The 27,087-nt window shown below is 43.6% G+C and overlaps 2 protein-coding genes across 11 annotated transcripts in view; one reads left to right on the top strand and one right to left on the bottom strand.

The window, feature by feature from the left end:
- The window catches only part of LOC139612045 (NACHT, LRR and PYD domains-containing protein 12-like), a 606,901-nt gene that overhangs the window by 211,980 nt on the left and 367,834 nt on the right, over positions 1 to 27,087 (top strand). For 3 of the 4 annotated variants that reach the window (XM_071467168.1, XM_071467170.1, XM_071467169.1), the window contains 2 exons: positions 15,004 to 15,180; positions 15,804 to 15,977. In XM_071467168.1, coding sequence (XP_071323269.1) covers positions 15,004 to 15,180; positions 15,804 to 15,977 — 351 coding nt within the window. Of the gene's footprint in view, positions 1 to 1,742; positions 3,036 to 3,416; positions 3,539 to 3,989; positions 4,084 to 4,332; positions 4,483 to 15,003; positions 15,181 to 15,803; positions 15,978 to 27,087 lie in introns of those variants that run through there. The other variant, XM_071467172.1, reaches the window with a different exon arrangement.
- LOC139612046 (NACHT, LRR and PYD domains-containing protein 12-like) overlaps positions 1 to 27,087 on the bottom strand; it is a 286,486-nt gene that overhangs the window by 149,294 nt on the left and 110,105 nt on the right. The window lies entirely within an intron of this gene.

Genomic DNA, 27,087 nt, shown 5'->3' on the forward strand with positions numbered 1-27,087 from the left:
GAAGCAGACTGGAGTTACCACAGCTGCCGGCAGGAGACGCCCTCCACTGTTAGTGTGTGAGTGATGTTATAATGCTGAATTCTTTTGAGCGTGTTCAGTTAAAGTGCAAGTGTTTCCAGTGTTTAATGGACACTGAGAAGAATATTTACCTGATGAGGGGAAAAGAAACAAATGTCTCCACACAGGTCAGCAGCATGTACACACACCTCCATACAGTCAGTGTCCAGCAGGAGTTCAACTGAGCGACGAGGGGACAGAGTCATGGAGGGAAAATATTCATTTAAAAGTCACTGTTATATTCTGACAGACTGAACAGTGGAGACTGTAGCTGCTAATGTTATAAGCTCCCAGCTCACATGATGAGCTGTCGCCACGTTAGCCTGAACAAGCTAATGTTAGCCTGAACAAGCTAACGGTTGCCTAAATAAGCTAACGTTAGCCAAAACAAGCTAATGTTAGCCTAAACAAGCTAACGGTAGCCTAAACAAGCTAATGTTAGCCTAAACAAGCTAACGGTAGCCTAAATTAGCTCACGTTAGCCTGAACAAGCTAATGTTAGCCTAAACAAGCTAACGGTGGCCTAAATTAGCTAACGTTAGCCTAAACAAGCTAATATTAGCCTAAACAAGCTAATGTTATCCTCGGTGAACATTGTGTGTGGAGCGTTGCTACAACAGAAGTCATCGTCATAGTTCACATACAGGAACAGTAACTTGACATCAGACTGCAGCTGCTGATTCATTTAATAATTGAGTATTCTACCAATTATTCTATCGATTGATCGAGTATCTTGATAAGAACTATTTTTGTTTTATGAAAGAGCAATAGAAAATATAAACAAGAGAAAACAGGTCTCGTAAAATGAGAAAGTCAGTAGTTTCCTTTCAAGGAGAATCACTTCATTTTTATTGCTTATTTTTCATACAATATTATCTGTAAAAAGTAAAGCCATGTAGTGCAAGTACCATGTTACATTCTTGGTTTTGAAATTCAAAAACAAATCCATAAAAAATAAGAACCATAAAACTTAAATTGATAGCTCGGGCTTTTATCTGCTTCGGTCACTGAATTCCACTGACCTATATTTGGGACAGGTGTCTACATGGGACAGGCCATTAACTCCATCTGCACAAAACTCATGCACAGGAATTATGGGAAATACTGTCAAATTGATTAATTAAATCAGTGTTAATAAAAATACTATTAATGTTACCAGGCTATCCAACAAAATATTACAACAAATTCATGTGATCTAGCTCTGAGAGACAGCGTATCTGGACAACCACATGCAGAGAGAGAGAGAGGGAGAGAGAGAGAGAGAGAGAGAGAGGACCATATCAAAATACAGGTAGCCTACTTTAGAAAGGACAAAAGCTGAAGATTCCCATAGTTATTTAAACCTTTATTTGCATGAACAAATGAGATAACTGACAGGGACGATACATCCAGAGAACCGGGCGTCTAATTGAGACCTGTGTTTATTTGACAAACTGTGCAGCCACACCAGGACAGTAAAATGGACTCGACTTCTAATTGAAGTTCTAAGGTAAGTCATTTCAAATTGTCAAATAGTCATTTCCTAAATGCACACAAGGCAAAATAAGGCTTAGATAGAAAAATAAATATATATTGTATTGTCATTATATGTTAACGTAATGGTTAAGGTCACTCACCCACTCAGGTCAGAGGAGCCTGTGTTGTTCATTTTGTTTAGGCTGCATGTTGACTATCATTTCCGGTGGCAGGCTGTAGGGGTGTGGTTTTTTTGCCCGTCCATTTGAGTGGCAGGTTTTTTGTGACAAAGAGGGTGAGCAGGCTCCAATATTTTCTGTTATACTTTGATTGAAGCTTTCTAATAAACAGTCAGAAGTCAACTGGACAAAGTGATGGATTTGTACAAACACGTCGCAGTAAAGAGCCCACTCAGTCTCCGAGCAGCTTTATTTGATGGACAGTAGTCGTGACATAGTTCATGAACAATGCTCAGTGTTCAGTGTGAACAGTCAGCAGCAGTTGTTCTGAAGGGAGAGAGGGGTTCACCAGTCTGCAGGAATGAAGTTCAGGATTCATACAAACTCCTGAAAGTTTAGAAAATGCTTCATTTTAAATGTTTTGTTTTCTAGCTCAGAAAAATGCTTGATCTTCAACATAATCTGCTGTTTCCTCATCTTGTTACACAATCACTCATGTAAACAAAAAGAATATTTGAAATGAAACTGATCTGTACTCTTGAAAATAGCAAGCATTAAATAATCTGATCAATACATGCGATTGTCTGATTCAGCAAATTGTTGCATTACATTCATTAATTGTGTTCTTTATTTTGTGTTATCTTTTTTATGACAGGTGATGATTGTCCAGCAGTTTGGAAACTTCTTGTCTCTGGAGGCCAAAGCTGAATCCCTCTTTTCCTTCTTCCTAGTTCCAGCAGTTTGTCTCTGACCTGATGAAAGCACTTTACAGTGAACTCTGGCAGCTCTTGTTTCACTTTACTTCATGTATTTTGATGTGAAGTTTGAATTGAAGTGATTGGAAGTTTTGCACTTTGCAGTTTCTATTTGCAACATTTTATTTTTGTATGAAGACATGTTCCCATTTATCTCAGGGCTGCCTTTCCTCTGAGTGGACTGAGGAAATAAATCTGACTCAAGGTTGACACTGAGTCGTAGTAAACTATAAACTATATTTGATTCAATGAGATATTATTTTTCTTTCCTATTAAATTGTCCCCCACAGACAAATGTGAACAGTGACTGAAAACAGCAATCTGGAATCAGATTGCCCTTGTAGTCCAGGCAGATAAGAGCCAATCAGGAGCCAGCATGGGTGTTTATGTCATCGTTTCCAAAGGTCTGGAGTTTTCAAAATAAAAAATTGTCCAGCAGCATTTCTGAAAGTCTCTGTTTTAGAGGCGGAAGACTCTGGAGGAGAGAGGACGGAGGAGGAAACAGAGAAGAAGAGATGAGTTTAAAACTAAAATGTAGCAGAGTGGGTGGAGCCAAAGACAGGAAGTAAAATAACAGTGGGCACACAAGGTAAGTAATTACAAAAAAAGGGAAATAAACCAAAGTCCAAGACTCCAGACCATGTTCAACAACTGTCATACAAAGGGCAGGTCATGACATCATTATTCTTAATATAATGTTTGATCCAGTTCAACCTGAAAATGATATTAGATGAATGGAAATCAAGATAATTCTGTTGAAACAGTGAGACTTGTTTTGATAGAAAAGTGAAGAAGGTAGAGTGTGTGTGTGTGTGTGTGTGTGTGTGTGTGTGTGTGTGTGTGTGTTTTTCTGGGTGTGTCTCTTGAGCAGCTTGTTTGTCCTGATTCCTGTGTGTGTGAGCTCACAGTCAGTGTTACTGGTTTCCCTCTCAGACTGATGAGGAGACAAGTCTGACTTGTGCTTCTACAGAATCCTGTCAGAGAAAGAAAACCCAGAGTGGAGGAGATTGTGGATCTGTACAATCAAATGTGCCTCCGTCCCTGTGGAGGGCAAACACTGGCAACCATCAGAGTTCACACATTTCACCAAAGGTAAGTTCAGGTAAACACTGAGATTCTACACTGTTGTATTTTTATCGTTGTATTGTCAGAAGAGTTTAAAACGAGTGGATGGAGCCAAAGACAGGAAGTAAAACAACAGTGGGCACACAAGGTAAGTAATTACAAAATAAATCAGGAAATAAACCAAAGTCCAAGACTCCAGACCATGTTCAACAACTGTCATGCAAAGAGCAGGTCATGACATCTTTATTCTTAATATAATGTTTGATCCAGTTCAACCTGAAAATGATATTAGATGAATGGAAATCAAGATAATTCTGTTGAAATAGTGAGACTTGTTTTTTATATGAAGGTGAATAAAGTTGAGTCTGTTTTTAATAAATGATGGTGGAACATGTCAAACCTGTTTTTAACACACACACACATACACACATACACACACACACAACACACACAGTCATGTGACTTCTTGTACCTGCAGAGGGGAGGAGCAGCTGAACGTGAAAGTGTTCAGTGAGCTCAGACTCCATTTGAAGTGGACAGAGCAGAAGGAGGGAAACTGAAGGCTGAGGCAGGTGAGTGTTAACACAACATTATTATTATTTTACTGTCAAAGTCTCTGAGTCAGTTTGTCCCTGTGGACTGTGGAGGGAAGAAGAGTCACAGTGAACTTCTGTCCACACAGAGACACTGAGAGGACAACCTGTGTGTGTGTGAGTGTGTGTGTGTGTGTGTGTGTGTGTGTGTGTGTGTCTTGAGCAGCTTGTTTGTCCTGACTCTTGTGTGTGTGAGCTCACAGTCAGTGTTACTGGTTTCCCTCTCAGACTGACTGAAGTCCTGAAGATGAGTGATTGTGTGGAGGAAGAGGAGGACAGAGCAGAGTCTCCAGGACCCAGCTGTCTGTCTGTGAAGAGTCACCGGTCCAGAGGTGAACCTCCAGGCTTCAGTCCTGAACCTGGACCCTCAGAGTCACAGTAAGAGACCTGCTACAAACCTGTGAACCTCCAAACTGTCTCTGTAACAGTGTTGAGTGTGTTGAGCTCCTGCAGTGATGTCACTTCCTGTAACAGCTGCCGTAGTGTCGCTGAAAATAACTTCCCCTGGTTCCTCTGACATATCAGTGTATTAACGGTGACTGCTGAGGAGCTGGTTTCTTGTGAAATGATCCCAACAAAGAAGAGTTTGACTTTTTTCTTGTGCATATTTTTGCTGCAGCTGATGAACATGACAGAGATGTAAAGATGTCAGTAATTAAAGGGCCGTGGTGGAGCAGAGAAGCAGCCACAGAAGAAGAGAGCAGTGTGTTGGTGAACCAGTGAGCAGCTGTTGGAGGGAATGACTGAGCCTCTTTAACATCAAACTAGATATTTGTCAGCTGTTTATACAGATTTCAGGCTCTATGTAATATGGGCCGCTGATTGTAAAGTGGTTCATACTGAAATAACAACATTTCACCACATTTAGTTAATCAAAATTTAAATGTTAAATCTAAATATTAGTGAAACTTATGTGCTCATTGACACTGTTGGTCAGAGGAAGTACCAAAATAAAAGCTTAATCTGGCGTTATCCAAGGTCAAGAGGAGTGGGTGGAGAAGGGTGGACGTGACGTAGCAGGTGAGTTGATTCTAAACAATGTTTTTGGTATTTGACAATGATTTCTGGATTCTGGACTCAGCGTTTGGCAGAAACTGGTTTGTGACTGGATCAGGATGGAAACTCAGGTGGATGAAGAGGATGATGATGGTGATAATATGGATGACTGGACTCAAGTTTCTAGTAGGAGAGGACGAGGACAGTGGCAGAACAGACAAGATGAAGTGAGTCAAGGCAGATCAATTCACATGAAGACAGGAGAGTTGTTCACAGAAGGTGGTGAGGGAGGATTTTAAAATAATCCTTCAGTTCAGGAAGGAAGATGAGCAGGTGAGTCTATGTCTGAGAGCACTGTCTAGGGAATTAAACAAGAAGTTAGGAGAGGAGGAAATGGCTCAGATCTTTGTGATGGAAACTCGTTAATAACCTATAAAACAGAAGAACAGAAAAATAAAGCTTTTCCAAATAACTGATGAGTGATGACAGGTATTCCTGTTAATGAAGACTTGGACAGACTCAGACGGAGTTCTAGTGGAGGTGAGGTGAGCAGGATAAAGAGATTGTTTAAAACAGGTAATGTGAACAGATTGATAGCTCGTCTGTGCTTCTGGAGTTTCAGGAGTCTGTGCTTCCAGAAAAAGATGTGATACATGATTTTAATGTCCATAGCTCGTTATGGGGCAGTAATAATGATGAGGATGGAATGGTGATGAAGAGTTAATGGAGAATAAAAACCTAGTAGCTTCAATGACAGAAGTAACAGAAGAATCATTAGATCTTACACTAGTGTCAGACTCATTGGCAGGTGTTTGTTCATGGTTCATCAGTAGTTAGAGGAACAACTGTAGGAAGTGACCACTACCCCACAGTGATAGAAGCAGGACTGAGTTTGGGAACATGTGACACTGACGGGTCACAGCAATGGTCGTTCAGTAGAGCTGATTGGGAAACATTTAGACCTATCAGTGAGTAAGAAATGCAAACAACTGATAGTAATGAAGATGTTGATGATGTAGATGATGGTGTTTGTAAAGCTGTTTTAGAGGCTGCAAAGAACCTTGGTGGACAAAGGAATGTGATGAAGCAACTGAGGCTGGAAATAAAACTTTTAAAATGTTGAGAAGGAATCAGAGTTTTCAGAAGCTTATTGAATATTAAAGCAAGTGTAAGGAGAACCATAAAAAATGCAAAGAAGGAATTGTGGAGGTCATTTTGTAATTCAGTGGGAAGGAAACAGATATGGATAAAATGTGTAGTTCTGACTTTTAAAATACGTAGTTCTGACAATATTCTATGAAAACAGTCCTGAAAACAGTGTTTTGTTAATATGTGTTGGTGTTAAAATGAGGTGAGGTCAGGAGCATTGTTGACTGATTGATGTTCATTTCTAAATCATTTTATTTAGTTTCAGCTGAGGCTGTAAAATATGAAAGAGAGGGAACAAAAACATGCATTGCACCTTCAGGTGAATATTTTTCAGCCGGGCCTATTTGGTGGAATCCTGCTGTAGCTGTAGACGTCTGCTCGCACACTTTCACTCTGCACACCAGCAGTTTCCTCTGCAGAGAAGAGCTCTGTCTTACTACCTGCTAAATCCACCGTTATCAGAGAAATCAGGAGAGAGCTCTTTGATTGGTTTATTACATGTTACGTCCAAAACACATCCATGATGAATGAAGAGACTAATTACAACCCTTTTGAAGCTTGCGCCTAGTGCTGCGACTGTTTGTCCACTGTTAAACTAACAAAAGTGGATGAGGACACGTCCTAAATGCTCTGTCTCCATGTGCCTAGATGGTTAAAATAGGTCCTAAGTCTTCAGAAGGAACCAATGGGCTCAGAGCTGAGAGCCACAGACAGAGGAGGGAAGTCACAAAGTGTTGAGAGACGAACTCACACACTTGTTGGTTTGGCTCTTTTCATGGGGTTTGTTGTCAAGAACAAACATGTAGAATAACAGCAGAATGATCCTTTAATTACACACAAGACTGTCTTTACCATCACTGATGTCTGTGCAGATGTAACTCTGACAAACTGTGTGTTTGTCAGTGAAGTTGTGTGATGGTCAGATGAAGCCTGCAGCAGGATGTGGTGTTTGCTGTTGTCACAGTCATGTAGAGACACACAGGCCTCCTTGTGTGAAATGAAGCTGAACTCCAGAGAAAGAATCAATATTGAGAAGAAGAGCAGACACATCAGCAGCCATTAGTTTTAGTCAGGATGTTGTTTTGTCTTCATTTGTGGCAGTGGCAGTGTCGGGGTCACAGACATCTGATCCTCTCATCTTACCTTTGTGTTGCTGCTGTGTTGCTTCCATCCTTCAGTACAGTGTGCGGTGCTGGATGGTGATGTCACTGCAGGACGTCAGCTGAGAGTTCCCACAATGACTCTGTCATCAGAGAATTTATCAGTGATCGATGTGATATGAATAAAAACATGATTGTGTTTGCAGAGGTCAGAACCACAGACTGAGAGCAGAGTCTCCAGGATCCAGCTGTCTGTCTGTGAAGAGTGACCGGTCCAAAGACTTTTTTCCTCCAGACTTCAGTCCTGAACCTGGACCCTCAGACTCACAGTAAGAGACAGTTTCTACTGTAAACTGAGCTGAAGATGATTCAGTTATTAGACATATTTGACTGTGACATGTTAGTGATGAAGAAATGTCTTGACAGAGGGAGGAAGAGGAGTGGTGTCTCTGTGGAGGAGCAGCTGTCCTGCTGTGCTCTGTGTCAGGACGTCCTGAAGGATCCAGTCTCTACCAGCTGTGGACACTGGTTCTGCAGACAGTGCTTCACCTCATACTGGGACCAATCTGGGTCTTCAGTAGACCCCTCCTTTCCCCAGTGTGGACAAAGACCCAGAACCAGACCTGGACTGCAGACAGCCAGTCAGAGCAGCACTGTACAAAGTGAGACTGAACATGTGTCCGCTGATGTCTTCATTTCTGAAACCAGAACCTGTTGTTTTCTCCAGTGTCAGTTGTTCTATCACACAGCACTGACATTTCAGATGATTCTAAAAAGCACAACATTAAAAAGCTTTTCTTTGCTGCTCTTTAGTTTTTCTGTAGCTGATGAAAATAATCAGCAGATTCTCCGATTCTCTGTCTTCAGTCTGACATTGTCTCTTCTCTTTCAGCAGATAGTGGTCTGCAGGAGGTTTTAGATCAACATAAGATCAGTCTGAGGAGCAGATGTGAACGTGTGACTGAAGGAAGTGATGGAACAGGAAGTGGAACCCTCCTCAACAGGATCTACACTGAGCTCTACATCACAGAGGGACAGAGTGAAGAGGTTAATACCCAACATGAGGTGAGGCAGCTGGAGACAGCTTCCAAGATGAAGACCCTCCATGACGCTCCAATCAAGTGCCACGACATCTTTAATGCCTTACCTGACCAACAGAGACACATCAGAGTGGTTCTGACCAACGGCGTCGCTGGCATTGGAAAAACCTTCTCAGTGCAGAAGTTCAGTCTGGACTGGGCAGAGGGCTTGGCGAACCAAGATGTGAGTCTGCTGGTTCTGCTTTCGTTCAGGGAGCTGAACCTGATCAGAGAGCAGCAGTACAGTCTTCTCAGGCTGCTCCATGTTTTCCATCCAACATTACAGAAGGTCACAGCAGAGCAGCTGGCTGTCTGTAGAGTTGTGTTCATCTTGGACGGCCTGGATGAAAGCAGACTTTCACTGGATTTCACCAACAGGGAGGTTGTGTCTGATGTCACACAGATGTCATCAGTCAACCTGCTGCTGACAAACCTCATCCAGGGGAATCTGCTTCCCTCGGCTCTGGTCTGGATCACTTCCAGACCTGCAGCAGCCAATCAGATCCCTCCTACATGTGTTGACAGGGTAACAGAGGTACGAGGCTTCACTGACGCCCAGAAGGAGGAGTACTTCAGGAGGAGATCCAGTGATGAAGAGCTGTCCAGCAGAACCATCTCACACATCAAGAAGTCCAGGAGCCTCCACATCATGTGTCAAGTCCCAGTCTTCTGCTGGATCACTGCTACAGTTCTGGAGCACATGTTGACTACAGAGCAGAGAGGAGAGCTGCCCCAGACCCTGACTGACCTGTTCTCACACTTCCTGCTGGTTCAGACAAAGAGGAAGAAGCTCAAGTATAATGAGAGACATGAGACGAGTTCACAGGAGCTGATGGAGGCTGACAGGGAAGTTCTTCTGAAGCTGGGGAGGCTGGCGTTTGAACATCTGGAGAAAGGAAACATCATGTTCTACCAAGAAGACCTGGAGCAGTGTGGTCTGGATGTCACAGAGGCCTCGGTGTACTCAGGACTCTGTACTGAGATCTTCAAAAGAGAGAGTGTGATCTTCCAGAAAACAGTCTACTGCTTTGTTCATCTGAGCATTCAGGAGTTTCTGGCTGCAGTCTACATGTTCCACTGTTTCACCAACAGGAACACAGAGGTCCTGGAGAACTTCCTGAGAAAACAACATGTTGATTTAACCCTGGATGTCTTTCTTAGGGCAGCCATGGAGAAATCCCTCAGAAGTAAAAATGGTCACCTGGACCTGTTTGTTCGCTTCCTTCATGGCCTCTCTCTGGAGTCCAACCAGAGACTCTTAGGAGGTCTACTGGGTCAGAGGAAGAACAAATCAAAAACCATCAAGAGAGCCATCAACAACCTGAAGGAGATGAACAGTGATGAAATCTCTCCTGAAAGAAGCATCAACATCTTCCACTGTCTGATGGAGATGAAGGACCACTCAGTTCATCAGGAGATCCAAGAGTTCCTGAAGTCAAAGACCAGATCAGAGCAGAGACTCTCTGAGATCCACTGCTCAGCTCTGGCCTACATGCTGCAGATGTCAGAGGAGGTTCTGGATGAGTTGGAACTGAAGAAGTACAACACATCAGAGGAGGGACGACGGAGACTGATCCCAGCTGTGAGGAACTGCAGGAAGGCTCGGTGAGTCCAGACATGATCAATATCATTATCAATCAGTAGATTAGATCAGTAGTTGAATCAAATTCAGATAAACACAGTTCTCATTTATTGTCATTATTCTTAGTTTTACTTTGAAACAATCAAAGGTCAGTTGTGTTTTTTTCTGGAGGTGTTGTAAATGCTGTGAGCACCAAAATATAGATGTTTCAGTTGGTTGTGATTGTTGCTGTTAAGTTCATAAAAACACTTGTTTTGTTTATTTGTAATAATTGTTGGATGCTTCATTGATTTGTTAATGTTCTGTGTTGTTTTGAGTCTTTTTGGTTTAATTCAAACCAGATCAAACTAATTAAAGCAGCTCCACTGATCTTACACCTCAGAGTGTGTTTCCAGGTGTTTCCAGGTGTTGGGGAGGACACCTGCATATGAGAAAACAGTAGTATTAAACCTTTAGTGTCTCCAGCTGTGCAGTCTGATAATGTCCTCAGGTGATGTCACCTGAGTCAGTGTGGGCGGAGTCTGAAGATGACACCAGACCTCTGTAGCCCCCCCTCATTTCTGCTGTATAACACACCTTAATCTAACAGCTGAGGGTTGGTGGTTGAGGTGCATTGTGGGTAATGTAGGCAGCAGGTTTTTGTGAGGAAGAAGAATGTGTGAATGAAAAAAGAAGATGTCTCTGGTTCAGCTTTGTTGAAACTGTCCATTGTGACAGTGTTACAGGAGAGCAGTGATGAATCTGTGGAGGTCTGTATTCAGGACTCATGAGGTTTCTATGACAACAGTCATCAGTGTTTGACAGTGAACAGTGAATGCAGTGAAGCTCTAATGAGCAGGTTCTAGCAGGTGTTTAGTAAAGTTTGTATAAGACCTGAATCATTGTCCAGAGATGACTGAAGTCATGATGAGCATGGAGGATGTTAGGGGACGCCCCCCCCCCCCCCCCCCCCTTTAAATCACAGGAGACAAAAACAGTGAAAGCTGCTTTAAAAGTGGAGCTGAACAGCAGCCACTGTGGTAACAACAAACACTGATGGGATAATGGTTCATGATCAAACAGAATGTAACAGCTGCACAAGCAGAGAAAAGTCATCACATCAGTGAAATGACTCAACTGGTCAAAGCAGACCAAGAGTGGAGATGTAAACCCCTGAGTGTATTGAACTGATCAAGGCTGAGCTTTATTGATTATTGAACTTTTCATGTTGAAGAGTGAACTTGTGTTTTTTCAAGTGTCATGGTGGAGCTTTAAAGTCTTTCCATAGATTGTGTTGAATGAGACAGAAAGTCCCAGGTGTTTTCTCTCTTGTTGCTGTAGAGGAGAGTCGTATCAGGAAATGTTCAGCTTCAGCCAAGAACACAGGTGTGAATCTATCAGAGCAGAATGGGAGGATTCAGTCTTCTTCTACACACACACACACACACACACACACACACACACACACACACACACACACACACACACACACACACACACACACACACACACACACACTTCCAGGTTGTAACTGTAGAGTCCACTAAGTGTTGATCACTGGTGTTTTACTAAGGACAGTTTGTTCATGGATCTACGTGGGCGCTGCCACTGATTCACCACAATGAGCCAGATGTGTTTTATGCAGTGGTGTGTGTTGACTTCTACAGAGAGGCAGCAGAGCCAAGCAATCTGGAGTCAGTTTAAAAACACTGGAGAATAAAACTGTTTTTCTGAACAAGATTCTGACTCTGGATCAAATCATATGATGGAAGCAGAAATGTAACATCATTTTCCCTCCTTCATCTGCACAACAAAGATTCCCATGAAACTCTGCAGGTCTGAGAGAGAGTGATGAGAATTATTGTTTCATGTCAAACACAATCAGATAAGATGAGCTGAGCCACAGATGTGAAGAGCAGATGTTCATCACATCATCATCTTTTCTCATCAGATGCATTTTAACTTCAGTGTCTTTTATTACAAACTGTCAGATTTTATTCTAACACATTTTATATTTTCTCTCATCACAGACTTGTTAAATGTCGACTCTCAGAGACTCACTGTGAAGTCGTGTCCTCAGCTCTGAAGTCCAACCCCTCCCATCTGAGACACCTGGACCTGAGTGGAAACTGGGACCTGAAGGATTCAGGAGTGAAGCAGCTGTGTGCTGGACTGGAGAGTCCAAACTGTAGACTGGAGACTCTGAGGTCAGTTCACTGACTGGAGCTGTTGTAGTTTTATATTCAGTTCAAATGTGTGAAGTTCCAGTTTTTCATTGGTTGGTTCATTTTCAGGATTTCTGTGTGAGGATTTAAAAAATCATCTAGTGAAGAGAAAGAAGGAAGATGAGACCAGGAGCAGAGTGGTGATGGGGAGGGTCAGGAGAATCCCCAGGGGCCATTTGGGGGCCGGTGCCGGACTGATTATTGTGTAGACTAATAATATTGTGTTACATAAAAGTGGTCTACCTCGCTGCACCATCCTGCAGCCTAAACTGAGCCTCGCAGCCTCTTGTCTCTCCCAGCACGTCAGACGCTACCAAGTCTATATTTGCAGTAGTGGGGTGAATCAACTGTGATTGGTCAGCTGCTGACCAATAAGAGCTGTGAAGTGGGGCTGGTACAGAGTCATCAGAGACGTGTTGGTGTTATCAGGGAACGTGTGTGTTCACTGTTCACATTGGTTTGAAGCAGCAGCAGAAAGAGAAGGAGAAAGGTGGAGCAGAGAAGAATGAAGAAGAACAAATACTGGAGGAGGAAGCAGAGAAATGTTCCACAATCACAGAGAGATTCAACATCCAGTAAAGAGCCGGCAGCTGAAATGCTAAGCAGGGGCGTTGTAGCTAGCTGCTAGCTCAGCTCATATTAAATGTGGCTAGTATAGCTAGCTGCTAGTTGTTGGGCAGCAGCCCTGTGCTTGTGTTAGCTGCTGTTTGTCTTTGTGTTATTAACAGCTGGGACTGGTGATCTCCAGGTAAAATGAAGGGTCCCACTCGGCCCCTGGATGAGAGCAGTCACAGTGTTTGTGATTCAGAGCAGCAGAGAATTGACAGAGTTTGATGTTAAAATCAGAAAGTTGATGAGAATCAAACTGCAACAGTCTCACAGATCTTCTGCTGCTGCTGCTGATCTGAACACCAGCAAAGCTGCAGCTCTCTGCAACCAACAAATATTGTAGCTGTTGTTGAGTGTTGATGTCAGCACTGCAGCATCATGGGAAGCCACAGACCTTCAGACTGCAACACAAACCAGATCAAAGCAGGGCCAGTGGCTGAGGCGGGAAAGTGGAGACAAGAGGAAACTCAGCTGGGACATGGAGGCAGGAAGGATTAGATTGATGCTGGGAGCAATTTATGAGCAGCTCCCACCTCCCCAACATCATAGTGAATAAACAGCTGAGGAGCCAACATGTCCTCTATGTTCAGGTGGAGCTTCATGTGGCTCCTTCTATCAGGGGCTAAAACAAGCCTGTCTCCAGGCCCACACACCTGGAGACATCAGCAGGTGCTGAGGTGTCTCCCAGCAGCCACTGAGAGTCAGAGCTCAGAGGTGAACTCACTGGAGGCAGAAGGAGACAAGATGGATTTGATTTGTTGGTGAGGGTGAAGGACTCAGGAAGCAGCTTTGAACAGGCGTGATGCAGCTGAAGGCAGGGAGGGACTGGCCAATCAGAGGAGATCCAGGAAAACAGCTCCTAGTTCCTCAGGAGACAGCTGCCACTGATCTGAGAGCAGATGTTGTGTTGTGGTCAGAAACACAGCAGCTTGTGTATGTTGTGGAGCTGACAGTACCATGGGAGGACGCAGGAGAAACGGCCTCTGAGAGGAAACAGCTCAGATACACAGAGCTGGCAGCAGAGGCAGAGGAGCCTGCTCTGAAAGCTGAGCTCCAGGGGAGGTTGGCTGTAGGGGTTTTGTTGGCAGATCAGTCTGGTCCCTGTTACCTGAACTGAGCTGCTCTCACTTCTGTTCTCTTCAAGTCCACGTTGTGCTTCTCTGAACCTGTGCACTGTGAACTCAAAGCGCTCCAGGTGTCCTTCATGTCATATCTAGTTGATTGTGTGTGAACACAACAAAAGGTCAGACTTGATCTTGAAGAATGGAGCTTCTTCTAATCACATGAATAACACAAGTGGTCATGTGACTGTGGTTCAGGAGCAGTTACCAGAGCAGACTTACACTGACACTCAGAGAAACTCTGTTCATCAACTATCAGACCTAAACCGTGGACGTTGTGCTGAGCTGAAGGGTTGTAGGACTGTGAGCACAGGTTTGATCTCTGCTCTGTGACCTTCATTAACCCCGTCCTCACTCCGTCTGCTCCTCACTGGGGGGTTGATGTGAAAATCAGATGAATTCTATTTCCTCATTCAGTGAAGATCAGCTGAATAAATCTCTGGTGTTTTCCAGCAGGAGGCTCTGAACGTTACCTGAAGGTGAACTGGTTGTTGCTGCAGGTCACAGAATCTGACGGCTCACAGAATGGGCTGTAACACCGGTGGTAGACTGAGGCCGAGCACTCGTCCTCCTCAAGTTCTCAACAGTGACACAAGTTCTTCTTTAAAGATGTGGACACAGAGAAATCTTTTCCCTCCTCCTGTAAATGTGACATTGTACAGTTGTTTGGTGACTTTGGAACATTGAAGCTGCTCCACCATGTTTGTTCTGAACAGTGTGACTGAGTTCTCACTGTTTGTTCACGTCCTCAGTGTTTTGTTTCTGTGCTGATGTCTGTAGTGTCAGAGAGGGAACAGACTAAACAGACGTGAATCCTCTGATTCTCCTCTGATTACAGACTGAACTGAGGTCAGCAGCAGCTGATCAACCTGTGTTCACATCAACAGCTGTATGAATGTTGTGCTGACATTTGGATGATGTGTGTAGAAGGCTGACATGATGATGATCCACAATAACAGAAGGACAAAGTCACTCTACTCATTTTAGAAAAAGATCATTGATCAGGACAAATCTGATTGATTATCAATCACTGATCTACATCTTTGATTCTTTATTCAGATTGAGGCGCTGCAGGTTGTCAGAGATCAGCTGTTCTTCTCTGGGCTCAGCTCTGAAGTCCAACCCCTCCCATCTGAGAGAACTGGACCTGAGTGAAAACCAGAGCCTGCAGGGTCCAGGAGTGAAGGGTCTGTGTGGTTTTCTGCAGAGTCCAGACTGTAGACTGGAGACTCTGAGGTCAGTTCACTGTTGTAGATCTTATATCTTGAATCCACAGCTAATGAAGCTTCACACACAAGTTGAATCCATTGACTGTGAATGAATGAATGACATTGTAAATAGTTGTTGTCTCATGTTTCCAGTTGTTCTTCTCTCAGACTGAGAATGATTCTTCACTTTCAGCTCATTTCACTCACTTGTCATGAATAATGTCTGTTCACTTCAGTTCAACCTTCACAGCTCACACACTCGTATTTCTCTCAGTCAGAGGACTCATGTTTTCTAAATCCACTGGAGAAAATTGTTAGTTGTTCAAGTCAATTCATTTTTATCACAACAACATACACAAGATCCTCACAACTAATATTTGTCCAAAGAAAGTGAAGAAACAATCTTCTTTTTTTCAGTAGATTTCAGTGAAGTGTCAGGACTAATGTCTGTTTGATCAAACTGTGTGTGTGTGTTTTCATCTGTAACACAACACACACAACTGTTGTGTTGACAATGTTGTGTTGTACTGACATGGTGAAGATCTACAATAACAGAAGGACAAAGTCACTCTACTCATTTTAGACAAAGATCATTGATCAGGACAAATCTGATTATCAATCATTGATCTACATCTTTGATTCTTTATTCAGATTGGAGCGCTGCAATTTGTCAGAGATCAGCTGTTCTTCTCTGGTCTCAGCTCTGAAGTCCAACCCCTCCCATCTGAGAGAACTGGACCTCACTGGAAACGACCTGCAGGATTCAGACCTGAAGGATCTCCGTGGTCTCGTGCAGAGTCCAGACTGTAGACTGGAGACTCTGAGGTCAGTAGAGGGGCGGAGTCAGTCCATGCTGCTCTCAGCAGTATTGTACTAAACACAGTTAGTATCAGAGCAAAGATCCAGTGTTTCCTGTGAACCTCCAACCTCCTCAGTGGCTGCTTTCCTCAGTGAAGCTGTGAGAGGAGAACGGGGACAGGCTTCGGGATTGGACAGAAAGACAGAGAGAGAGACAACAGTCAGCTAATCAGAGCAGCCAGAAGCTTGTTGTGATCATGTGTGTGAGTTGATGTGAAGACGACTGTTGTTGTTGTGTTGATGTGTACAGGAAATAAAGCTGATTCCAGCTGACAGCCTCACAGATGGACAGAGACAGTGTCCTCATTCATCAAACTGTCCAATCTGATCTGAGACTGTTTGTTCTCTGGTTTCAACACTAAACAGCTGATCAGTTTCATCTGTGTCACAGCTCTGAGATCAGTGTGATGGAGCCTGACAGTCCCTGGCTCTTAGTGACAGCCTCCATGTTCAGTCAGGTGATGTTTCAGAAGCAGCTCACATGTTGACCAACACACAGAGACTCTGTGTTTAAAGTGACATCAGCTGACAGGTAACAGGAGTGAATCCATCACTGACCTGTTGCTGACTCAGCACTTTGTTTCCACTGTGGACTGAGTGAAATTTGCAGAGTGAACAGACTTGATGCTGAACGTCTCTGCAGGTCTGTGAGCTTCCAGCTCAGTGTGTTCACTCCAACACGTTAACATGAGAGCTGAGAGGAAGCAGCTGCTGCACATCTGGTCTGAACAGGACTGAAGTCCCTGCTGCATCACTGACTGATGAAGTGAGTCTCTGTAAACACTGATTCATCTCCTCTGCTTTCTTCTTCTCCACACAGATGGAGGTGAGAGTGGAGAGGAGAGCTTGATCCAGCAGTGACTGACAGAGGAACCAGAAGAAGTGGAGATGACTCTCAGTGCTGCAGTCTGAACTGATCTGAGAACAGCTCCACTGTCACACACAGAGTCCAGTCCACCATCATCCCTGTGTGTTCCTCTGGATCTGACAGAGCATCATCAGTGTCTCTGGACTTAAAGCTCATCAAGTTCAGCTCTGAACAGTTTCCTTGTTGAGCTTCACAAAGAGGGAATTTCACAGTAAAATGACTTGAACTCTGAAGATGAGTTTGACTCAGACGTTGAAGCCTCATGTTCTTCAGCTGAACTTTTTTACTCTTGTAGAAGTTAAAATGTTTTAAGATAAAAGTAAAAAGTAAGTTGACGTTAAAATCTACTCATTATGTTACTGTTACATTTTCATAGTATTGTATTTTATTGCACATTTACTGCTTCTCTTAAGCCTGTTGAGATATGAGGTTTTTAGCCATATCTCCCAGCCTTTTTATATGAGCATGTCTATATATCTTAATGATAAGTCAACAAGTATCATTGGTTTAATTCATCATTAATTAACAGCACTTTAAATCCTTCTGTATGGTAAATAATGTTTTTATATTTACTTCCTGTTCTTTATAGCCTTATATTTGACTGGTGTTTAGTTCTGCTGTTTGTAGCAGAATAATAATTCAGTGTAAATTCAAATGTAGCTTCAATTTTCACCAACACAGTGAGGGGGGCAGTAGAGTTTCAGTGTTGGCATTTCACTTGTTTCATCTCTTTGTTTAACACGACTGTTTTTACATCCAGAGACTGTTGATGTGAAGTGCAGCATTATCAATGACCATAATTAGCAAATCATTTGAACACATTTCCTCCATCCACTACTGACTTATTCAATGACCTTGTTGCTTCCAATGATAATTTAAGATTCCTTTTAGATACAGTTTCTCCTGATCAAGAAAAAGAAAAGCTGAGAGAGGACAGAGGAAAAGCAAATCACATGTTCACTTGTATATTTTGAAACATAGGGTTTTAATTAACAGTTATGTCGTCAGGAAAGAGAGACGGTTAATTTAGAAAACCAAAATAACCACAGTTTTCTACATGTAACCCACTCTTGGGGCACAATGCTCTGGATTCGGGAGGAGCTGAGTGCAGGGTGGAGTGACCATAAACACACAACAACTAAGTGTAGTTAACTGCACTTTAGTTGGCTTTAAATTTCAAACAACAACACAATTACACAATTATTGAAAATAACACACTGGGCCCTTTTTTCCTTTTGAAATAAAATAAAATAAATTGTCCTTGTTGTGAGATCAGCTCTCAGTCAATGCTGGATCAGAGGCAATATCAAAGTTCCCTCAGAGTCAAGTGATGGTCTAAATCAGAAGAAAGTCTGGTTTATCAGAGTCTTTAAAGTCAGAGTGCACTCTATGTCTTGTGTGAATTGAGCTGTAGCAGTCTCAGGGACTGACACAGAAAAAGATAACTCCGTTGATCCAGTGGAGAGGGGTGATCTGGGTGTCTGGTGTCGTTGGTGGCTCGCCATCCACTGACCCGCTGGACTTCTCCTCTTTCTCCACAGTAACACTGAGAACCCTTACTTTCCCAGTAAAGCATGTATTTCCTTTTCAAAACAGAATCTGTTTCACCAACCAAGTAAATCAAGTTTTTCACAAAAACTCTTGATAATAAACATAAAATGAATCTTACAGCATACTGCTTTTTAATTCAACATCACTGCTTGACAGCAGATCATTATCCCCAGCTCCATGGAAACAGAAACTATGATCTCTTTTCAACATTTCCAATTTTTTCCTTGTTTGATAAAATGATGGATTTTATACAGAATTTAAATATCAAGAATGAAATATGTCTCTTTTTAACATTTATTTATTCACTGATCACAACGTGATGATAACTGACTTCTCTTGTGAATCACTTCAATGCTAAGATGTAGCAGACTAGCATAGCAGCAGCAGAGAGGCTCGCTTACCGAGACCTCGTGGTCCGTGGCTCCCGCTGTGCAACCGCTTCAACTGTGTTCTGATAGCGACAGACTTCTGTATCACTTATGACTTAATTCTCACTCGTTTTCAAACCTCAAAGTGGGGACACGGAGCAACGTCCCCCCTCTCATTCATACACGCACAAATATAAACATTTATAACTTTATTAATTCCCCCCCCCTTTTTTTTGAGATTGGTCTTAACCCATTTTTCAAGTGGGTTACAGTTCCACCAAAATAATGTCTCAATAATCAATCAACAATCAAAGCCAAAGAACAGTTTGCAGTTTATCAGACGTGACATTTACATGATTATAAGCAACACGGTATAGACGGGTTGGGTATTTGTTTAGTTACTTAGACACTGTAATGGAAAATTTTGGTATAACTCATGTGTGCCTATTCAAAACTGTGTAACCAATGACTGTGTGGATAGTTCTAATGAAGTTTTTGAACCTAACCTTTGTACATCCTTTATGGTTGTGTGAAAGACCTCTGTGTGAACTAATGAAGAACACATGTAGACAATATATGTGGATGTCTTTGCCCTTCTCGTTGTGATAAGTGTGTTGTTCATACATTGCGTTGGGGGAGAGGCAAGCAGGTGAAGACTCAGCACAGAGACAATCCCGTGAGAGAGAGTATGGTATTCTGTCTTTTTCCCATGAGAAAGAGCATCGTATTTTGTCTTTGTGGAATGTGTTTTTGGAACTATAAGACTGTGGCCCTGGGTAACATCTTCAGGCCACTCACTCACTGACTGTACTACTGTTTGGTTGTGTTTGTGTGACTCCATTCATGAATGTTTATTAAACTCAAGAAAGACAGCTGACGCGTGAAGATCTTCTTTTTCAATTATTGAACAAGGTAAAACATTTTTGCCACCACAATTTTGGCACCCCAGATGGGACTCCGTCCGTGAGCGGGCTCCAGGACCTGTAGACCGAGGGTGTTAGAACGCGCGCGCCAAGAGCCAGGCTCTTGGAGAACCTCTAACTCCCCAGAAAAGGAAGGTTGAGAGGAGGGCCTGACGTCTGGAGGAGCGGAGTCCCCTCACTGTTGGAGTCCAACGAACCCGGTGGCTGCAAACGCCTTGCTGTCTCTCTGAGAGTTTTTTGCTGTTATTGTTGACAGTGTGGACCTAGGTTGTGGAAGGCCTGACTGCGCAGAAGTTGTTGCGCTCCTCTGCCTGCTAATGGAAAGTAGTGCCGGCAGACGTGCCGGGCACCGGGTTTTCTTTTTCCTGGGGAAAAATTAAAAACGGTGTTTGAGGGAGCGTACTAGCCCGGTGTAGGGAACCAGGGCGTCTAGATTTGGAATCTAGCGGTTAGATCTGGGATCTAAAGGGTAAGTTGGACTTACCAGCCTCCGTGAAGGGAGAAGTAGAGGGTTTAGTGTGTTACGTTTCTCTTGTTTTGGCTAACATTTTTGACTGTCTTAGGAGAATTAAATTCAGTTTGCTAAAAAAAAAATAAATAAATAATTTAATAATAAAATAAGATAAGCCAAGAGCAGAGTCAACAATTGTATTGTTAAAATACAACTAACGGTAAGTAGTATAAAACAAATTAGATTTGATTAAAAAATTGCTAAAACGTCTGAGAGGAAATAATTATGGGATCAGAACAAAGTAAACCCTCTGAGGGGCCAGATTATCATGCCCCAAATGTGAAGTACATGACAGTAAACTATGGAAAAGAAGCCATAGCCCAGTTAGATGTGTGGGTCAGGGAGTGTAGTTTCCCAAGGACAGGCAGCCTGAGTGTTAAAAAACCAGAGGGTTTGCGTGCAGTGCTTAAAAATAGAGAAGAAATGCGTCAAAAACTAGGAGCAAGAAGGGTAGTGAGCCAGACTAGAAAGTTTTTGATATGTGGATGGGTGAGGCAAAGCGTAGGCAGACTCCCAGAGAAACTGTGCCCCAGTGTGTGAAGCTGGATCCGGACCTGGACTCCACCTCCACCTCCAGCTGCTCCGCACCAGCTCTCTCTCTCCGGGAAGGAACTGTGCCCCCGCCTTATGTTGGCCCCCTCCCTGTACCTGAGCTGCACTCAGAGGTCGCTGGGGCTGCTGCCTCCGCACCACAGCATGGCTACGGCCCTGCTGCCTCACACTCCTCACCGGTGCCCAGATCTCCTTTTAACGACATGTTGAGAGGGAACCTCACAGGGGACAGGACGAGGCGGCCCCGAACCACCACACAGGAGGCGTGAGGTGACACCACATCTCTATAACGACCTCAGCTCCATGACCCGTTCAGGCCTGGAGCTGAGCAGGCCATCAAAAGGGAACATGAGGGGGACCGGTGTTTCCTGTGCGAGAAGAGAGGACACTGGGCTCGCGAATGCCCGAAAGAGAAACCTGAGAGGGACAACAGAGACTGACTATATGGTGGAGGTGAGAGTCAGGAAGGATCTAGTGGAGACACTGGGCCGGCAGCTGGGAACACACTGAAAACACGTGAGCACCCACACTAACACACACACACACACACACACACACACACTGACACACAGACACACGCTGCAGAACCTGTTACTGACACTGAAGTGAAGCGAGTACATGACACGATTACACGTAGAGAGAAGAGTAGAAGAAAACTACCAATGTTTTCATCACCCAGACACAGAGGTCAGTGTAGACTGGGAGGTAACCCCCCCTTCTGTTTTCACACAGCTCCTGAGCACACACAGAAACATTGACGTCACTCTCCCGTGCTGCACTGCACACACACACTCCAGGTGTAACATTGAGAACATTGATGCATGAGAATACATCAATGTGCATGAGAATACATTTTTGCATTTGGATTGGCTGTATTGGGACGATATGAAATGTGCCGCTTCACTCACATTGCTACCGCAAGTGGGAAAAAGTGTAGATTTACAACAATCTGAACCACACATCGCATTGGGGAATCCTGCATGTACAAAGTTGGACCATTAGGTGAAAAAATTAAATGCCTCCACAGACTGGAAGGCTACAACAGAGCCTCAGGTGTACGTAAACGAAACCCTAGGGGTGAAACGCAAGTTGTTAGATTGTGATGAGCTAATCACAAATGTAACTGTTTGTTTTGTATTTCCTGATTCTGACACTGATAACAACATGCTGCAGTCTGTTAAAGAGGTCCCAGAATTAAAAGGGATTCCTGACCATCTCTGGGCGAAAAGTAAACATGATGTAGGCCCGATTAAAAATTGTGAGCCTGTCATCATTACACCAAAATCAGACTACAGACCCTGTCGTAACCAATACCCTCTCAGACGTGAAGCAATTGAAGGCATCAGGCCTGTGTTTGACGCTTTGCTGAAAGCTGGTGTGATTGTACCATGTGCTGGTTCTCCAGTGAGAACCCCCATTTTTCCGGTACGTAAGATTCGACCGGAAGGCGAGCCTCCAGAGTGGAGATTTGTACAAGACCTGCAGGCCGTAAATTCAGCTGTGCAGGCCAAAGCGCCAATGGTACCAAATCCACACACCATTTTGTCTCAAATTCCATCTAATAGCAAATGGTTCTCAGTTGTTGATCTCTCAAATGCTTTTTTCAGCGTTCCTGTGCATCCTGACAGTCAATTCTGGTTTGCCTTTTGTTTTGATGAGAAAATGTACACGTTCACCCGTCAGAGCCAGGGCTATTGTGAATCTCCAACGATTTATAATACGGCTCTGAGGGACAGTTTGGAGACTCTGGTGCTGCCAGAGGGAAGCGCTTTGTTGCAGTATGTTGATGATATTTTGCTTGCAAGTGAGACCAGAGAGGAATGCGTTAAAGCTACTCTGGCTCTTCTGACCCACTTGGCTGAACAGGGGCACAAAGCCAGCCTGTCCAAACTGCAGTTTGTTGCCACAGAGGTCACATTTCTGGGTCACGTGATCTTCACTGAGGGATAAGCCCTCTCATCAAAGAGAATTGGAGTAATTCAAAAATTCTGAAACCGGTGACAAAGAAACAGGTGATGTCATTTTTGGGCATGACAGGCTATTGCAGACAATGGGTCGCTCATTACGCTGAAATTGAGGCACCATTAGCAGCAATCGCTCATGGGAAAGGCCTGAAAGCATCAGACCCTGTCACCTGGACTATGGAGGCTGAAAGAGCTTTCATTGACTTGAAATTGACTTTACAGACACCTCCGACACTTGGGTTACCTGACTGCTCACGACCTTTCACTCAGACTGTTGACGAAAAGGGGGGTTTCATGACTTCTGTGTTACTACAAGACCACGGGGGCAAACCAAGACCTGTAGCTTATTTCTCATCAAAGCTTGACACAGTGGCTACAGGTCTGCCTCACTGCCTCAGAGCTGTAGCAGCTGCAGAGAAGGCAGTCATAGCGTCACGTGACATAGTGGGATACAGCGATTTGACCTTGCTAGTCCCACATGCAGTGTCTCTCATCCTCCTCGAGCAGAAAACTTCACATTTGTCTGCTGCGAGGTGGCTACGATATAATGCTGTTTTATTGGAACTGCCTAATGTTAAGGTAAAGAGATGTACTGTTCTTAACCCTGCTACTCTTTTACCAACAGCTGAGGACGGAGAGCCACACGACTGTGTGGCAACGATAACATCTATTTGTTCCCTTGACTGATGTGCCCATTGAAAATGCTGATTTTGATTTCTTTGTTGATGGTTCTGCTTCTAGGGATTCAGACACAGGAAAGAACATCACAGGTTTTGCTGTCACAACTCTCCATGACACTGTCATGGCAAAACCTCTGTCTTCTTCACACTCAGCTCAGGCGGCTGATTTGGTGGCTTTGACAGAGGCATGCAAGATGGCTAAAGGAAAATCTGTTAACATTTACACAGACAGCAGATGTGCTTGGGGTGTGGTTCATGACTTTGGGCAAATGTGGAAAAACAGAGATTTTCTCACTTCCACAGGGAGACCGATAGCTCATTATGTGCTAGTTGCTGCTCTCCTCGACGCCATTTTGTTACCTAAACAAATTGCTGTGTGTAAATGTGAGGCTCACACTAACAGCACTGACTCAATCTCTCTAGGTAATGCACGAGCAGACGCAGCTGCAAAAGCAGCCTCAAAGCGGCCAGTGTCTCACTGGGCGCCCAACTAACCTTCAACTCTACTCCCCCTGTTGTGACTACAGTGGAGATAGCGGACCTGCAGATAAGAAAAAAAACACTGTTGGAAGAAAGCAGGCTGCTCTGTGGTAGACAGAGTGTGGACAGGCCCTGATGGCCTGCCTTGTCTCCCCAGGTATCTTTTCCCTCACTATGCGAAGTTGACACACGGATTGGATCATGTGTCAAAGGGGGGAATGGTAAGTGAGGTACGGAGACATTGGTTCACAAGAGGGTTCACAACCTATGCCACTGATTTCTGTAAAAGATGTGTGATTTGTTCCACAAACAATGTGGGAAGAGGTTTAAAACTTCCACAGGTTGCTCACCCACCACCAGACAAACCTTTTGATCACTTGCAAATGGATTTCATTGAACTAACACCAAGTGAAGGGAAAAGGTTTGTTTTGATTATTGTGTGCATGTTTTCAAAATGGGTTGAGGCTTTTCCCACAGCAAAACAGGACGCAGCAGCAGTGGCAAAGGCCTTGATGCACCTGATAATTCCCAGATGGGGAATTCCAGCAAAAATCAGCTCAGACAATGGAACTGCTTTTGTAAGTGTTGCAATAAAAATGGTTGGTGAGTACATGAGCATTGATTTAAGACAACATTGTGCATACCACCCAGCCTCAGGTGGAGCATGTGAAAGAGAAAATGGCACTTTGAAAAACAAACTCGCAAAAGTGTGTGAGGCCGCTAAAGTGTCCTGGACTAAAGCCCTCCCCATTGTGCTAATGCATATGAGGGCCAGAAGGAGAAGCAGAAGCGGTTTGAGCCCGTTTGAAATCCTGTTTGGGAGGCCTCTGAACACTGGGATTGGGCCCGCTAAGAGACAGCTGCCAGACACTGGCCTGTGTGAAGATGAAATATTACGATATTGTGAAACCTGGTCATCTGTTTTGTCTGATATTCAACAAGCAGGTGAAAGCTGCCCTGCCCAGACCAGCAGAGACGAAAACTCCATGACCTCAATGTGGGCGACTACATTGTGGTGAAGGACTTCCGACGAAAGAACTGGAAAGCTTGCAGGTGGAACGGACCGTTCCAGGTGCTTTTGGTGACAGAGACAGTGGTAAAGGTTGCAGAGAGGGCTACGTGGATACATGCCAGTCACTGCAGATGGGTTCCGGATCCAAACGCTCAACATGCACCTGATCGAGAGGCCAAGACCGGCCCATCCCCTTAGGCGGCTCGGATGCGGCCTAAGGGTGGCGACTGGCATCCTGCTGGTCATTTCCATCTGGGTGGGAGTGATTGTGCTATGCGTGGAGGAAATCCAAGGGTCAGAGGGTAAAGAACAACAGCACAACAGTCTCACCTCATCCTGACAATGAATCTGAAATAGCACACACACCTCACCGGCTGGTGAGGAGATCTGCTGTGCTTTCTCCCACAACATCGAGACTGGAAGACGGACTCCTCTAAAGTTTTTATTTTTCTTATCCAATCAAGTTGATTCTTCAATATCTCAGATAAAGCCAATCAATTTTTTATATGTATATGTATATATATATATATATATATATATATATATATATATATATATATAATCATGGTTTGATTTTATTTTTCCTTTTTTATTCTCATGTTATTCAATTTGTTATAATTCATTGTAATCCTTTTCTTTATTAATTCTTATTATTATACGACAGTAAGTACAGGACAGTGTGAGTTCCAAAAAACCAGAGGGTTTTTTGTCTTTTATTCATTGTGTGTTATGTTTGAATTATCTTTGCCATATTATTTGAAGTAGATTAGCTCAGTAGTAGAAACAGGGGTTTTCCTCATCATATCTGAGGTTTTTCCCTTTTCCTTAGACTAAGTGTAGTTAGACAGATGAGTCTTTTTGCCTCCTCTTGTCAAATGGGGGGGGGGGAACTTTTGGCTCCTCTGTGCTTATGGCCTGTGTTCTTCTGCCTGGGGGTTCAACTCCTATGTTGGAGACTGGGAGCGCTAGCGTTTGGCTGGTGAGAGGCAGAAAACAGAGGACATGAGCTAGATAAGTTCAAAATTTTCCATTTATTATGGTTTAGCATAAGAATGCTAAAAAGGGTGGAATGTAATGGAAAATTTTGGTATAACTCATGTGTGCCTATTCAAAACTGTGTAACCAATGACTGTGTGGATAGTCCTAATGAAATTTTTGAACCTAACCTTTGTACATCCTTTATGGTTGTGTGAAAGACCTCTGTGTGAACTAATGAAGAACACATGTAGACAATATATGTGGATGTTGTGATAAGAGTGTTGTTCATACATTGCGTTGGGGGAGAGGCAAGCAGGTGAAGACTCAGCACAGAGACAATCCCGTGAGAAAGAGCATCGTATTTTGTCTTTGTGGAATGTGTTTTTGAAACTATAAGACTGTGGCCCTGGGTAACATCCTCAGGCCACTCACTCACTGACTGTACTACTGTTTGGTTGTGTTTGTGTGACTCCATTCATGAATGTTTATTAAACTCAAGAAAGACAGCTGACGCGTGAAGATCTTCTTTTTCAATTATTGAACAAGGTAAAACATTTTTGCCACCACATCAGCTTAAGTCCATCTCCAACGCACCCAATGCTTCCTTCCATTACAAGGTTCTTTGGTTTGTTTGGCCAGAACAGTCTTTGTGCAGCTGGATGCACCAACAGACGAGGAGACAAGTCTGACTTGTGCTTCTACAGAATCCTGTCAGAGAAAGAAAACCCAGAGAGGAGGAGATTGTGGATCTGTACAATCAAATGTGCCTCCGTCCCTGGGGAGGGCAAACACTGGCAACAATGTGTTTTTTATGACAGGTAATGATTGTCCAGCAGTTTGGAAACTTCTTGTCTCTGGAGGCCAAAGCTGAATCCCTCTTTTCTTTCCAACCCATGCAGACAGGACTGGATGTTTTCCTGTGTTGACTCCTCCATCAATCCCAGGTGCAGCAAAAAGATTCAGGTCTGGGCATGGATACATTCCAGACCATAGAGGAGCCAACGATGAGACAAGAAGGCTGGAACGCAGGCTGGGATGAGCTGAGACACGCAGCAATATCTTATCACAGAGATTCTCTCTGTTCCATGGTTGAGCAAAGCAGCGGCTCTCAGCCAACAAAGAAGCATCGGGGACTCATGGTCCAGGGGCCCAGTGAAGGAATGAGTCACTTCATATTACATTGAATTGTT

This window comes from Trachinotus anak, unplaced genomic scaffold, assembly GCF_046630095.1.
Source record: "Trachinotus anak isolate AG129_WGS33_773 ecotype Australia unplaced genomic scaffold, CSIRO_AGI_Tana_v1 ptg000030c, whole genome shotgun sequence".
Classification (NCBI taxonomy): Eukaryota; Metazoa; Chordata; class Actinopteri; order Carangiformes; family Carangidae; genus Trachinotus; species Trachinotus anak.